The 17,243-nt window shown below is 36.5% G+C and overlaps 1 protein-coding gene across 1 annotated transcript; it reads left to right on the forward strand.

Moving 5' to 3' along the window:
• The first annotated feature begins 4,410 nt into the window (after positions 1 to 4,410).
• Positions 4,411 to 5,375, forward strand: LOC101424117 (olfactory receptor 14J1-like). Its single transcript, XM_004453178.2, is given in 2 exon segments — positions 4,411 to 5,143; positions 5,146 to 5,375. Coding segments are annotated over 2 exon segments (963 nt in total).
• Positions 5,376 to 17,243: the final 11,868 nt, after the last annotated feature.

A 17,243-nucleotide genomic window follows, 5' to 3' on the forward strand; every position in this document is an offset into this window, starting at 1 on the left:
CCAGAGGTTATGCTTATGCATGTCTCAACAGGATCTCACTGACTGCCACAGTAAACAGTGCCTCAAACAATGGGTTTCCTGAGGGCTCTAGGAAAATCTAGACATGATAGGCAAGGTAGACAATCTTAGGAATTTGGCACTCTGTCAGCGGGACTTCTCTTGGAATATAAGTTCACCAGTGTAACCGAGTTAGACTTGCTTATAATTTCCCTACACATGGATCCTCTGCCCCTTTTATTTGAACTTATAATTAGCACTATACTCCTTAAATATATGTCACAAAGACTTATGTCTTCAGTCTTTCCATGTGCTGTTTGAACCCTGAATCTCAGCAGAGTTGTAACATCTACTCTACATTTTATTGGACTCACCTAGGACAGCTAACAAAAGGGTGGTGATGGACAATCCCCATCCAAAAAAACAGAGAATATATACAACCACAAGCAAGACAGTTTCAACCAGCTGCCCATGGGTTATAAGTCCCCTCTCAATCAGAAATAGAGTGGGCATCACCATCCTCAAACTTCAAGATCGAGGAATGATTAAGCATAAGGAGGAAATGTGGCAATGGGCTAAAGTAGACTTATGATTATTCGGGTAATGGAAGAAATTTTGTCATCAGTTAAAGGCAATGGCCTCCAGAAGTTCTCAGGGGAGGGAAAGGGAAGAACAGGTGAACCACAGAGGTATTTTTGGGACATTGGATTTGTCCTGCATGGCATTGCAACGACAAATATAGGCCATTATACATTTTGTAAAAACCTATAAAATTGTGTGATGCAAAGTGTAAGTCTAATATAAACTATTGATCATGATTAGTGGCAATGCTTCAACATATGTTTATCAATTGTAACAAATGTACCACACTAATGAAATATTTTTTTAATGGGGAATATTGAGGGATGGGGAAAGCATGGGGTATATGGGAAATCCGCTATATATTTGATGGAACATTTATGTAATCTAAAGCTTCTTTAAAATAACACAATAAAAATTTAAACATAATGGAAGCAATGCAACATTACATAATTTTAGAAAGGAATTTGGAAATATTAAAAATCTGTAATTTTTTCAAAACCTAAGCTCAATAATTCTATCTTTCTAAATTTTATTTTAAGGAAAATTAAAATGCTGAAAATACAATGTTTAATTTTTAGTCATACAATGATTACTGAAAAATTATCAATAAGGAGGGTAAAAGAACTCAGAAATTACAGAACTAAAATTTTAGACTTACACTTATTTCTAAGTACTTATAAATATGCAACAAAGATTTCAATAAAAAATTGTAATGACTGGACTCACCTTACAACATTTTCAGATATGGTATTGAAATTGTTTTACATATCTTTTAAAAGATATATCTACATTTGGTAAATATATCTGAGGTTTGAAGATAGTTCTGAATTTGAAGCAAAGATAAAATAAACACTGTTCTAGTTTTCTGGAATGTCTTCATTAAAGAGTCACTCATATAAACTTTTTCATAGGAATTTTCTGTTACCCTTTCAGATATACTTGATGGGTAAGGAAGCATGTCTGCAGGTATGGCCTGAGACCAGCAGCCTTAGCACCACCTGAGAGCTTGTTAGAAATCCAAGCACCTGGGCACCAGGAGGATCCACTGAATCTGAATTTCTGACTGGGCATGGAGGTTCTGATGATGTAATGGGTCCTCCAGGTGATTCACAGATCTATTAAAGTCTGAGAACCAAGAGCAAGGGACACCCAAACCCTGTCGTAATGAACTAAATTAACTATTCCTTCTCTATGTGAGGTTCCAAGCACTCCAAGTCCCAAGGGACTTGTGGGTAGATTAAATGAAATATATTTATCTTTTGTTACAGGCTTCCACTAGGAAAGATGCCAAAAGAACTCTGTTCTCAGGGGAAACAGCATGTTTAAAAAGATCTGTTTTTTTAGCTGTGATAAATTCCAGAAATTAGTAATCAGCTTTGCTAGCTGGCTACACACAAAGAACCTGCTGTGGTGAGTATTCTAATCTTGGGTAAGGAGAGAGGGAAAAACTTATGGAAACTAACACAACCCTATAATCTTCAAATTGAGTTTGAAAAAGCACAATTGTTAATTCTAACAAAGAAGGAAGCATACTTCCCTGGAAAGGAGCAGATTAACAAAATCTTTTGGTTGAATTTATATAAATGTGTTACAAAAATGAACTACATTAAGGACAACAAGTAAATTGGAAAAGGTTAATATTTTATGTGTATATATAAATAGCCAGTAAAGCTGCCTTGAAATAACTTCTTCAAATAATCCCTCATATCACTGGTTGAGAAATAGCCTTGGACAGATATGTTTTCTGTGTAATTGTGGCTTATAAAACAAACAAACCAAAGTTCATGTTTGGATTTTACTAATACTGATAGGTTTTTAAAAGTGAGGAAGTAGTGGTAATTGGAATGGCCAATTCTCTTATCTAAGTACACTCAGTTTTATTTTACCTATAAAATTGAGATAAAATTCTTCAATGCAAGATAAAAATACTGTGTGGATTAAATAATATATGATTCCAGTATGGTGTCTGTCTCATAAAAATGAGCACTCAACATTGTTTAGTCTTTATATTTCCTTGTTTATTGATAATTTCTTGTAGATAATTGGCAAATTAAAATATTTACTGAACCAAAATAAAATAAATATGGACAATAATGCTATTTTTCATCTTATTAGTTTAATTTAAAAGGCAAAAAATAGGCCATTGAAAGAAAGAAATCTTGTTGGAGTCACATACTTTGATCTCTCATTCCTCCTTCTTTTTATTATCCAGTGTGAGACTTTGATTGAAATGGATAAAGTTGGGGGGGGGGTCAAGATACATCAATCTTATGATTCATATTGGCAGAGCCATATTGGCAGAGCCAAATTAAAGAGGCCTTTAAATTTGGCAGCCAAAACAAGATTTTAAAGTATTTTCGTTAATTTAAAATCCATTTTTATCATAGATTTAAACCAGAGAATCCAACCAGAAAAAAAGCATGTAGAAATGGGTCCTCAAATACAACTTGATTCTTCACAGAAGAATGTCAGCATGGGGGCTTGATACCACAATTAGAAACCTAAACCAAATGAAAAAGACTATTATAATAATTGATTCATGAGAGCCTCTCCCAGATTGATAGGGAATGGGGCAGGGGTCCTGGGTTTAAGTTTAAGAATCTTCAGGTTGTCATTTCAAAGATTTTCCAGGGTTTAGAGCAAATCCCAAAAAAGACATTGATGTGGCAGTTTTCCATCTGTTGTGCAGAATTCACAAAGGATGAAAAAATGCAGGAATGTGAGGGACTTATTATGAAGTAATAGTCAACTCTCATATTCTGATGAGTATTTTAACAAGCTTAGAACTATTTTAATGAGGGGAGAGCTCTTGGCCTCATCCACAAAGTCCAAACATGGACAAGGAATCTAAACTTCACTTCTCCCTTCTCTGAAATATCACTCTATACCCTTCACATCCTTTTTATCAAGTTGTACACTGAGTATTTGAATATTTTCCTTCCACATTTAAGACCACTTCAATACAATCATTGTGTTTTTCTCCTTTGGTAATTATCTTTGCATGCAGGAAATGGTCCATAAATATTTAATTACTTGAACTGAAGATAAATGATGTGAAGAGGAGTTGACTAAAATGAAGATTGAAATGGGAAGTTGGCAGATACAGATGATACTCCAGGCAATCAGAATAGTCACTGATTCTGAAAGTGACATGTAAGTATTTGTTTTGAAAAAGTGTTTTGTTCTAGATTTTGATGATCAGACAATAATAAAATATTAATTGGAGGGAAGGTAACTCCATAATTCTTGGTTTTGAGTCCACTATTACAAGTGGTTCTCCTTTAAATAGCAGAGTTATTGGGCAGGAAAGACCTTAAGTATCATCCTGTACAACCAGCTAACCCATGCTTCAACTTGCAATGCCATATTTCCTCTAAAGGTCACTCCATTTGCAAAAATAGAGTAATTTAACATATACAATTTCAACCCACCCAATTTCAGAATCCTCCATCCAAGAGCTTATCCCTGTTTTTCTGTTGTTGACTTAAAGGAAAGCAATGGTTTTCACCTGTGGAAATGGAATAATGATGTTTTTATTCCGGTGGAGATGAAAGCACTTTTCTGGAGGAAGGCCACTGATGTTGACCACAAGTGTACTCAGGTATAGGTACTGGTTTACTAGTGTAGTCTCTGCAAGCTACATGAATATAAGAAACACATCTCTCATCTGTGGATCCTAGGGCACAGCTAATCTATAATAGTAGCTTAATAAGGAATTTCTAAAACAACACTGATAAATAAATGAAAGGACATATATGGTAATATCTTTCCACTGCATTTCCCATTTTCTCTTATCTTCTAGCCACCACCTCTTCACTTTGTATCTTCAAAATGGTTATGGAAAATGTAACCACAATGAATGGTTTCCTCCTCATGGGGTTTTCTGACAACCGTGAGCTGCAGGTTGTACATGCCTTCCTATTCTTGGTGGTGTACCTATTGGCCTTGGCAGGTAACCTCATCATCATCACCATCACCACACTGGACCAGGCTCTCCAATCCCCAATGTACTACTTCTTGAAGCACCTCTCCCTCCTGGACCTCTCCTTCATTTCTGTCACGGTCCCACAGTCCACTGACAGTGCCCTGAAGGGTGATGGCAATATTTCCCATGGTCAATGTGTGCTTCAAGTTTTCTTCTTCACCTCCCTGGCCTGGGCTGAGCTTGCCATTCTCACCGTGATGTCTTATGACCGCTATGTAGCCATCTGCTTCCCGCTTCACTACGAGCTCCTCATGGATCCTGGTACCTGTCGGGGGGCTGTGGCAGCTGTATGGCTGAGTGGGGCTGCCTCTGGAATCCTGTACACAGCAGCCACATTCTCCATCACATTCTGCAGGGACAAAGTCATCCGCCAGTTCTTCTGTGATGTGCCCCAGCTGCTGAAGCTCTCCTGCTCCAATGATTACCTTGGAGTACTTGGAGTGGCTGCTTTCATGTCCATCATGGCTTTCATCTGCTTCTCCTCCATCATCCTCTCCTACATCCACATCTTCTCCACAGTTCTAAAAATACCCTCTGCTGAGGGCCGATCCAAGGCCTTCTCTACCTGCTTGCCTCACCTCTTGTTGTCTCATTTTTCATCTTCACAGGCACATTTGAGTTCCTAAAACCAACCTCAGATTCTCCAAGTGCTTTTGATCTTATGATTTCTATCTTTTATACAGTTGTGCCCCCAACACTGAACCCTATTATCTACAGTCTGAGGAATGAGGCCATGAAGGGAGCTGTGAGACGGTTATTGTTGGGTGGGGACTTCCCTGGGAAGAAAACGTTTTTGTCCTGCTGTGGATGATTGTCCAATATTACATACAAGGAACTTTTCAAATAATGGAATTCTTTCAATGTGTGCTATTGAGGGAAAGCAATAACTTTTTTCCTATAGATTAAAAATATAATCATTGTTATTATCTATGACCCATCTTTTAGTCATAGAATCCATTTTTTTCATTCTTTCAAATTGAGATAAAATAAACAATTACAGTCTTTAAAACATAGGTCCAGTAGTTCCCTTTCCCTCCCAATATGTACAGATATGCAGACAGACACACACACCATACACGCAAACAATGAGAAATATACATGTTCTTCTACTTGGAATAGAAAATAATACAACACTAATAGAATTAAAAGATGGTAATTTACCCACAGCTCCACAACCAAAGAAACCAACTCTTCTCATTTCAATCATTTATTTTCAAATACCCATTCAACCTCTAATTGTTATACATTCCAATTTTGCATAGTGGAACCAATTTATATACCATTCCTATGTATAGGCATGTTTTACCACTGTAACTCTCATGTTTTCACAGTATTTGATGGAATTCATATTATTGTGCATTTAGTCATTCACCTGTTTTATTTAGGTAAGTTGTTTCCAATTTTTCTTTCATAAATAATGTTGAAAATTGAAATTTTGCTCTTCATAATTCCAATAAATGGTGTTGCTGAATCAAACAATACAAAAGGTTCCAGTCTCTTGAACACCATATTGCTTTAAAAAACAAACAAACATTAAAACTTTTTATGTGGCCATTAGTAATGTATAGCCATGTCATGTCTCCTCTGTGTCCATATGATTTTATTAATTGAGGCAATGCATATTCACAGGTGAATGAAATCATAATAGGCACCTGAACGCAAAAGTACACCTGATATACACATCATTGTATGGTACAGGGATATTTAGCTTTTGCTATTGCACAAAATATTTTCTATTCACAATTCTTAAAATTTGTAATAACTCAAGAGATTAAACAAGTTTATAATTATTCATATTTGCTTGATATTAATATATTTAATTTTACACATTTTTGTTGTATAAATTTTATTTAGAATTTTATAAATATCATAACTTTGTCTTTCAGATTGCCAAAAAACATTTTTCTCAGTCCCTCTGTAATTCTGTTTCTCAAACTAGTTTGTTCTATGCAAACCAGGTGGGGCAGCATAGCTTAACCAGTCTAGGCTATCAAGACTTAACTTGAAATGCAAAATTGTAAAGTTATTCAATCCCCTTGCAATAATCTATAAATCATATTGTTTTTTATGTTGTACATTGATTAAACATTTTAACACAGTTTCCACACTGTTTTGTTTAACTATTGTTTTAGCCTACTTTATTACAAAAAGAACAAAATCTGTTTTTATTTCTCTTCCTATCCTTTCAATTCTTTTTCATTCATTTGCATTTAAATATTTACACTAGTAAAATAATATTTAATTATTATTTATTGCAATAGTTTGGATTATATAAACAATCATATGCCTTTAAGTATTTTGTTTTATATTCTTAAAAATTAATTTTAATCTGTTCATACATTCAAATACATGTATTGCTTGATTTTGTCATCACTCAGCTACTTAATATTTATAAATTAGCTTGGGAAATGTTGTGCCCTTCAAAATTTTTGGTTGGTTTTCACCTATATTAATTTTTTTTGCTTGCACCAAATAAAATTTTGTTAATTCTCTTTTTAAAAGTAATTCACATTTCTCAATAGACTTACTGTATGATTTTACATTTGTGTTTTAATATGTAAAGATTATAAATATTATATGCATTCTTCTGATAGTCCCTTTTTGAGACAATCTCAGGATAAATTGGGGGTAATTTTTGAGAAGAAAACTTGTCAGTTTCAATCTGGGAAGAGCCACATCAAAGTAAGCCAGGTTGTGCTGTGTGATCAGACACAGAGGTCTCAGGTTTACTTCCCTGAGCTGCCCTGCAAACCTTATGGGCACTGCTGCTGAGTTGATAGTTATGGTCCCATGATGCCTGCTATGGAAGGGAAAATTGGAGATGGACCACTTCAGTCTCAAAGCAGGGTGTAAAGACAAAGGGTTGTGCCTCCAGCAGATGCCAAGGAGAGACTTAGCCAGTGAACACCACTACGGTCTGGTCAACCAAGAGAAATAAACTCATGAATTAGTCCAGTGGAAGGCATCATCTGCCAATGCCAGCAGAGCAAGCAGTAACCAGGCTTCCAAGAGACACTGCTTGAAATTCAGAGACTAAGGACAGCACTTCTAAAATGTGATTTTATCCCTTCCGCAGGAGGGTACATGGGTTTCTCTCCTTCATGTGCTTGAACACATCTTATTGGAAACAGGAAGAGTGGGGGACTCTCTCCAAAACTAAATATTTTTATCAAAAGATAAATGGAATATATACTAAACGGACTGTTTAAATTACCTGCTTGGACTACAATTAAGATGGATTTGACATTTAGTAATTATTTCTGACAAGGGCTCAGGAGGAAGATAAGATTAAGACAAATAACACTATCATTGTTTTCCTTTTTCTTTTTTTAAGATACTTAGATTACATAAATGTTACATAAAAATGTAGGGGATTCCCATAAGCTGCACTCCCTACCCCTTCCACATTTTTCCACATTAACAAAATCCTTCATTAGTGTGGCATATTTGTTACAATTGATGAACACTTACTGGAGAACTGCCACTAAGTGTGGATTATAGTTTACATTACAGTTTAAACTCTCTCCTGCACAATTTTGTAAATTATGACAAGTTATATAATGGCCTGTGCCTGTCATTGCAACATCATTCAGGACAATTCCAACATTCTGAAAATGTCCCCAAATGACACCTATTTTTCCCTCTCCCTTCCCTTAGAACCTTTGGTGGCCACAGCCTCCACATCAATGACAGAAGTACTTCCATTGTTAGAATAACAGTAAGATTTTAGTAGAATAACAGCAATTCTACTCTAGTATATTGTTGATTCTGAGGATTATGGGATGATAATGCCCACTCTGCCTCTAATTGAAAGGGGACTTATATCTCATGGGAAAGAGGAATGGGACTATTTTGCTTGCAGTTGTAGACTCTGTTCCTTGGGGTGATCATTGTCCATCATCATTTCCTTATTAGCTGTCCTGGCAAGTCTAATGAATTGGAGAGTAGGTGTTGCAACTGCTGGGATTCAAGGCCCAACTGACTCATGGAAAGCCCAAAGATTTAAGTATCTTGTACATAAAAGTATAAACTCTTATACTAACTATAGGTTCAAACTGAAGTGGCAGAGGAGACATATGTAGGGAAACTGCAATGGAATCAAACTGTCACACGGAGGAGCATAAATTACAAAGGAGGACCCACTGCTAGGGTGCCAAACTCCTGAGCTTTCAGCATTGACTGTTGTGTCTGGATGTCTCTAGAGTCCACAGGATCCCCACTATTTCAGGCAATATTTACTGTGGCAGTCAATGAGTTTCTGCTGAGACGTACATAAACATAACCTCTGAAATGACCTCGTGACTCACTTTGAAGTCTCTTAGCCACATAAACTATTTGTCTTTACCTTTCTCCATTGTGGTCAAGGTCTTTCTCTAATTGCTTTGCTAGTTGGTGCTTGGTAGTAATTCCTTGGTGCCAGAGAGGCTCCTATCTGGGAGTCATGTTCCACGTGAGGGGAAACGTAATGCATTTATATATTAAGTTTGGCTTAGAGACAGAACACTTTTGAGCAAAAAGGAGGCTCTTGGCAGGCACCTCTTAGGCTACCTGTAATTCTAGGCTAAATGTCAATTTCAAAAGAGAAGGTTTATAAGAAGGGTCATCAATATCAAGGGTCTGTTCATGATCGATTCTCCTTCACTAGTCACTGCACCTATACTCAGGGTATTCTTGCTGTCCCATTAGAGAATGTGGCAGAACTCCCCAGGATGAGAATTGGATATTCTTTTGGTTTTTGTGTGGAACTCCACCCATGGTGACAATTCACCATAAACACTTGCACACATTTATATGCTTTCTAGGTATATCCAGGTGAACCTCCTCCTATGCATCCACAATCACTGACATCCCACAATTGTCCTGCCCTGCCACAGTAGTGACTCTACTGTGATCCAAAACTACTTAAAAAATGATGCCAACAGAATAACTGAATAAAATAAAAAATAAAATGAAATAATAATGATAGTTTTAAAACTAACAAATAAAATGCAAAATAATTAAAATGATTTGAAATAAGAAAAAAATAAAATTAAAGTAATTGGCATTATGTCTTTCATCATTTATAATTTGTTGTCTGTATGTACAGTCACCTTTTCTTCCATTTATTCTCCCACTTTCTTTTATTTTCATTTTATCTTCAAAGAAGCTTTAGGTTACAGAAAAGTCATGTAAAGAGTGTAGTGGATTCCCTTATACCAAACATCCTCCCCCCTTTCCCCTTTCTCCTTTCCCCTATTAATAGCATTTTATATGTGGATGGTATATTGTTACAGCTGATGTAGAAATATCAAGCATTGCTTCTAACCATAGTTAATGATTTACATTATGGTTTACATTTTGGTCCTTACACTTTAATAAATTTTGACAAAATTTAACATGTCCTGTTTCCCTCATTGCAAGATCATGTAGAACAGTTTCAGTGCCTACAAAATGCCCCATATTCCATTTATTCTAATCCTCCTTCTCCCCACTCATGACTCATGGTATCCATCAAGCTTCCAATCCTTGAAGAACAAGATTCATGTTTACTTGCAACAACATTGAGGGCTTGAAATACTGGCCTGTCCTCCCCTATTACATTCTATGCTCTTGAGAGACTCCTGCCCCTTTATTTGAGAACACAGCAGGACTCCCAAGGATAGGAGCACTACACCTGCCCATTCATTGTGTGGGTCTCTACCTACTGATACAATGCACTATGACAGGATGAACACTCACATACTCCATGGAAGCCCTGCCCCAGGTGCAGCCTGCCTGCATGCTCCCCACATCCAACACCCCAAACCAGCAACCCTCCCCTGATGTAACTGTCAAAAAAAAATTCCTAATGTTGCAGTTTCAACCACATACCCACAAATCCCCGAGTTCATCGCTCCCTCACCTAACCTCCCCCCCACTTCCATGGACAGTGCAACCTCCCTCACTCTAACCCCCTCAAAAGCATCACCGGCCAACCCAATAACATCATTGCACCACTGTCATGCCCATCCATTGCACAACTACACCCCTCCAACTTATCATTGATTTTGCCCATATGGGCATCGACACACAACCCTCTACTCCCTTTCTGTCTCCTGTAAACCTAACTCCCAGACTCTAGCTATGTGAACTCAATTTGCTTAAGTCATATCAGTGAGGTCATGTAATATTTATCCTTCAGTGCCTGTCTTGCTTCACTCAACATAAGGTCTTCGAGGTTCATCCATGTTATCCCATGTGCTAATACTACATTCCCTCTTACAACTGAGTAATATTCCATTGTATGTATATTCCAAAGTTGCTTATCCATTCACCTGCTGATGGACATTTGAATTGTTGCCAACTTTTGGCAATATTGAATAATACTGCTATGAACATTGGTGTTCATATATCTGTTCAGGAACCTGTGTTCAATTCTTCTGGGTATATACCCAGTAGTGGGATTTCTGGATCCTATGGCAGTTCTATAGTTAACTTCTTGAGGAACCACCAAACTATCTTGCACAATGGTTGCATAATTCTACATTCCCACCAGCAGTGGATAAGTGTTCCCATTCCTCCACATCATCTCCAACACTTGTGGTCCTCTGTTCTTTTAATAGCCACCAGTCTAATGGGTATAAGATGATATCTCATTTTAGTTTTGATTTGCATTTCCCTAGTAGCTATTGGTGTTGAGCATATTTTCATGTGCTTTTAGTCATTTGTATTTCTTCTTTGGATAAGTGTCAGTTCAAATCACTTGCCCATTTTTAAAATGAGTTGTCTTTTTATTTTTGAGATACATAATTTCTTTATAAATATGGGATATTAAGACTCCTATGAGATATATGGTTACCAAATATTTTCTCCCATTGAGTAGGCTGCCTTTTCACTTTATTGACAAACTCCTTTTAGGTGCAAAACTTTTTAATTTTGAGGAGATTTCATTTATCTATTTTTTATTTTGTTGCTTATGCTTTGGGTGAAAAGTTCATGAAAATATTTCCTAATACAAGATCTAGTAGATGTTTCTCTACATTATCTTTGATGATCTTGATGACTATGGCTCTTATATTTAGATATTTGCTCCCTCTTGTGTTAATTTTGTATAAGGTGTGTGATCATGTTCTTCTCTCAATCTTTTGGATATGGATATCTAGTTCTCCAAGCACCATTTGTTGAAAAGGCCATTCTCTCCCAGCTGAGTGGGCTTGGTGGCTTTGTCAAATATCAGTTGATTGTATATGTGAGGATCTATATCAGAACTATCAATTTGATTCCATGTTCAATATGTCTATCCTTGTGCCAATACCTTGCAGTTTTGACCACTATAGCTTTGTGGTATGTTTTAAAGCCTGGTGGTGTGATTCCTCTGATTTCATTTTTCTTTTTCCATATGTCTTTGGCTATTTGGGGCCTCTTGCCCTTCCAAATCAATTTCATAGTTAGCTTATCCAATTCAATAAGGAATGCTGTGGGAAATTCTATTTAGGATTGCACTAAACCTGTAAATCAGTTTGGGTAGGATAGACATATTAAAGATGTTTTGTCTTCCTATCCATGAAGAGGGAACATTATTCCATTTATTTAGATTTTCTCTGACTTTCTTGAACATTGTTGTGTAGTTTTTTGCATACAAGTCCTTTACATTTTTAGTTAAATTTATTCCTAGGTATTTGATTCTTTTAGTTGCTATTGTAAATGGGATTTTTTTTTCTTGATTTCCTCCTTGGATTGCTAATTATTGGAGTACAGAAATGCTAATGATTTTTGCACATTTATCTTATAATCTGCCACTTTATTGAACTCATTTATAAGTTCTAAAAGCTTTGTTTTAGATTTCTCAGGGCTTTCAAATATCGGATCATGTCATCTGCAAATTGTGAAATTTTTACTTCTTCCTGTCCAATTTGGGTGACTTTTTAATCTTTTTCTTGCCCAAGTTCTCAAGCAAGTACTTCTTACATAATGTTACATAAGAGTGGTGACAATGATCAACCTTGTCTTGTTCCCAGTCTTAGAGTGAAAGGATTTAGGGTTTCACCATTGAATAGGATGTCAGTTGTGGGTTTTTCATACATACCTTTTTTTTTTTAAGATTTATTTATTTATTTCTCTCTCCTTTCCCCTGCCCCATTTGTCTGCTCTCTGTGTCCACTCGCTGTGTCTTCTTCTGTGACCGCTTTGATCCTTATGAGCAGCACTGGGAATCTGTGTTTCTTTTTGTTGCATCATATTGCTGTGTCTGCTCTCCATGTGTGCAGTGCCATTCCTGGGCAGGCTGTACTTTCTTTCATGCTGGGCAGTTCTCCTTACAGGGCACATTCCTTGTGCATGGGGCTCCCCTATGCTGGGGACACCCTTGCATGGCAGGGCACTCCTTGCGCACATCAGCACTGTGCATGGGCCAGCTCCACAAGGATCAAGAAGGCCTGGGGTTTTAACCACAGACCTCCATGTGGTAGGCGGATGCCCTATTCATTGGACCAAGTCTGCTTCCCTCATATATACCTTTTATCATGATGAGGAAGTTTCCTTCTATTCCTGTCTTTTGAAGTACTTTTATCAGGAAAGTGTGCTGTACTTTGTTTAATGCTTCTTCTGCATCTATTGTGACAGTCATGTGATTTTTTTCTTTATATTTGTTTATGTGGCATATTACATTGGTTGGTTCTCTTATGTTGAACCATCCTTGCATACCAGGGATGAAACCCATTTGGTGATGATGTATAATTCATTTGTTGTGTTGTTGAATATGGTTGGCAAGTATTTTGTTGAGGGTTTTAGCACCTAGGCTCATTAGAGGGATTGGTCTGTAGATTTCCCATTTTGAGGCATCTTTGTTTGGCTTTGGTACTAGGTTTATGTTGGCATCATGGAACTAATTAGGCAATGTTCCCTCCACTTCTATTTTTTGGAATGGTTTAATCAGGATTGGTGCTAGTTATTTTCTGAATGTTTGGTAGAATCTACCTGTGAAGCCATCCGGTCCTGGGTTCTTCTTAATTATGAGGTTTTTGATAAGTAATTCAATCTCATTACTTGTGATTTTTTTTTGATTGCATTAAGCAGATTCATTTCTTGTCAATGTACACTCCTTGTGTGTTTCTAGGACTTTGTCTATTTCTTCTAAATTATCCATCTTGTTGGCATAAAGTATTTCAAAGAATCCTCTCATAATATTCTTTATTTCTGTGGAATCAGTGGAGATATCATCTTCCTTGTTTCTTGTTTTATGTATTTGCATCTTTACTCCTTTTTTTTCTTTGTTAATCTATCTAAGAGTTTGTCAAGTATATCAGTCTTCTCAAAAAACTGGCTTTTATTTTTTCAAGTACCTTCTTATTTTCAATTTCATTTAGCTCTGCTCTAATCTTTGCTATTTCCTTTTTTCTACTTCCTTTGGACTTAGTTTGTTGTTCTTTTGCTATTTTCTCTGGATGTGCAGTTAGGCCTTTGATTTTAGCTCTTTCTCCTTTTTAAATATAGCCATTTGTAGCTTTAAATTTCCCTCTCAGTACAGCTTTTGCTGCACCCCATAGGTTTTGACATGTTAGGGTGTCATTTTTGTTCATTTCAAGGTAGTTACTGATTTCTTTTGCAATTTCCTTCTTGACCCACTGATTGTCTAAATGTGTATTGTTTAGCTTTCATATCTTTGTGCCTGAACTGCTTCTCTGTGCCTTTCTGATATCCAGGTTCACTGCTTTGTGGCCAGAGAAATTACTTTGTATAATTTCAGTATTTCTGAGTTCATTGAGAGTTGTTCTGTGGCCCAGCATGTGCTCTATCCTGGAGAATGATCCATCTGCACTCAAGAATTATTTATATCCCACTGATTTGGATGTAATATTCTTTATATAGCTATTAGGTCCAGATTCTCTAATATATTATTCAAGGGCTTTGTTTCTTTGTCAATTTTCTATTGAGATGTTCTGTATAATGGTGATAATGTTGTATTAAAGGCCCCCAGTATAATTGTAGAGTCATTTATTTCTCCACTTAGGATTTTCAATGTTTGCATCACATGTTTTGAGGTACCTTGGTTATGTGCTGACATGTTTATGATTGTTCTTCTTGAAAGATTACACCTTTCATTTACATAGCTAGTGGCCTGCTTTGTCCCTTACAATAGTTTTATATTTAAAGTCTATTTTGTCTGATATTATTATAGCTGCTCCCACCCTGTTTTGGTCATTGTTTGCATGTAAAATTGTCTTCCAGCCATTCACTTTTAGCCTCCTGGCATCCCTGGGTGTAAGGTGTGTTTCTTGTAGTCACCCTACAGATATGCCAAATTTCCTTATCCATTCTGCCAATCTGTGTCTCTTCATTGGAGAGTTTAAGCCATTAACAATCAATGCTATCCCTGTCAAGGATTACTAACATTAGCCATATATTCTTAGGTGTATGTATGCCATATACTGTTTTTAGTTATCACTTTAGCTATTCTTACACTCTCCTCCAACTCTCTCCCTAATGTTTTTTTTTTTTCTTTTCACCTTCAAAACTCCCCTTAGTATTTCTTGAAGTGCAGGTTTCTTAGTGACAAACTCTCTTAATCTCTGTTTAACTGAATATTTTGAACTCTCCCTTATTTTTGAATGCCAGCTTCACTAGATAGAGAATTCCTGCCTGGAGATTTTTTTTCATCGAGCTCTTTATCTATGCCACACCACTGCTTCGTTGTCTTCATGAGGTCAGATGAGAAGTCAGCACTTAATCTTATCGAGCTTCTCTTATATGTGATGGATCTCTTTTCTCTTGCTGCTTCCAGTATTCTCTTTGTTTTGAGCATTGGACAATTTGATAAGTATGTGTCTTGGGGTAAGCTTGTTAGGATTTTTAATCTCTGGAGGGCACTGTGTTTCCTGGGCATACACATCTACACCTCTCAATAGAGTTGGGAAATTTTCAGCCATTACTTCATCCAACACTCCTTCTTCCCCTTTTCCTTCTCTTCACCTTCTGGGATGTCTAGAATGTGTATGTTTGAGTGCTTTGCATTGTCATTCATGTCCCTAAGTTCGTGCTAAACTTTTTTTCTTTTTACCTATGTCTCCTATGGTCTGTTTGGTTTCAGGTGTACTCTCTTTCACATCACTGATTATTTCCACTGCCTGTTTAAATCTGCTGTTATGCACTTGAATATATTTTCGATTTCTTGCATTGTGTCATTCATCATCATCATATCCATTATCATTTTATGTATGTCTAAAAATTCTTTGGTATATTTTCCCAGTGTCTCCTTAATATCCTTAATTTCTTCTGTCACTTCATTTAGTTAATTCATGATATTTGTTTGGGCATGTCTGATTAGTTGTTCCATATTCTCCAACTCCTCCTGTTTTTTAGTTTGTTTGTTGGACTGGGCCATGTCTTCTTATTTCTTACTATGGCTTGTAATTTTTTTGTTGATGTCTAGATATCTGTTTATCTTAATGGGTTTATTCTGTTAGTTAGCTTCTCTTTCTGCTCTAGGATTTTATTTTGTTGTTTTTGTGTTTGTGGTAAAGTTTTACTTTGACATTTCTTTCCACTTATTCTATTTCCTTGCTGTTGTTTATTTTCTCTTGTAAAAATATTAGGACCAGAGAAAATGAAAGAGATGAGGAGAAAAAGAACAATAATAATAAAAATGAGCAAAGAGGAATCATACAAGACCTAGGAAAATAAATAATTGACATGAGTAAAAAATCATTATAAATACAGAGGAATAAGAATAAAAAAGTGGATAGAAAAATATAATGAGAAAATATATAGAATTAATTAAAAGACAGGAATGATGAGAAGAGAGGAAAAGAGAAAAGATAAAAAAATTAAAACAAAAAACAAATAAGAAAGAAGGAGAGAGAGAGAGAGACAGAGAGACAGAGAGAGACAGAGAGAGACAGAGAGATAGAGAGAAATTGAAGACCAAACAAAAAGAGGTGGAATGAAAGAAAAACAACAAAAAAGAGAAGACAGAAACATGACAGAAATAAAAATGAATGTAGGTAGAAAAAAATTGGTAAAGGAAGAAAGGGGAAACAAAGTAAGGACAAACGCAAGAAATAAGAAACAAACAGTAGCAAGTTAAACAATCAAAAATACAAATAAAGAAAAAAAAAAAAAAAAGCCACTACCAAAGTAAAACAGCTCTCCCTCTTTGGCCCCTAATAAGTTTTTCAGGCTGCAGGTATCAATCAATCATGCCGCACCCTGCCTTCTGCAGGTGATATACCAAGTTTTAAGGAGTAAAATAAGGGGGAAAAATAAACCTTAAAAAATTACAGATCCAAGAAAACCTAAAATGAAAAGAATGTCTATATGTTCCCTGTCATAAGGTATCATCAGCTGGATGCCTGAGAGCCTGGTGGATCACTCTGAATCATTTCTCTAAGCAGAACCAGGAATCAAGCCAGGGGCCTCCTATATGCAAGACGGGAATTCCTCCACTGGGCTAAATTGTCACTTTATTTTAATTAGGCTTCAGAAAACTATCTGCCCAAGTTCCCCCAGGTGTTCTAGACTTCTACAGTCTTCTAGAGTCCTGCTAATTAGGAGCCTATCTCTGCCCCTTCTCTAATCTAATTCCTTTTACTCCTTGGGTAGTTCAGTGTGACATCCTGCCTGAGCAGATACCCCCTAGCCTCTCCCCATCTGGTAGGGGCCTCTTCTGAAATCTAAAGGGGGCTCAGTTGGCAAACTCACTGCAAAGAAACCACTCTCCACCCTC

Source organism: Dasypus novemcinctus, chromosome 22 (assembly GCF_030445035.2).
Source record: "Dasypus novemcinctus isolate mDasNov1 chromosome 22, mDasNov1.1.hap2, whole genome shotgun sequence".
NCBI lineage: Eukaryota > Metazoa > Chordata > Mammalia > Cingulata > Dasypodidae > Dasypus > Dasypus novemcinctus.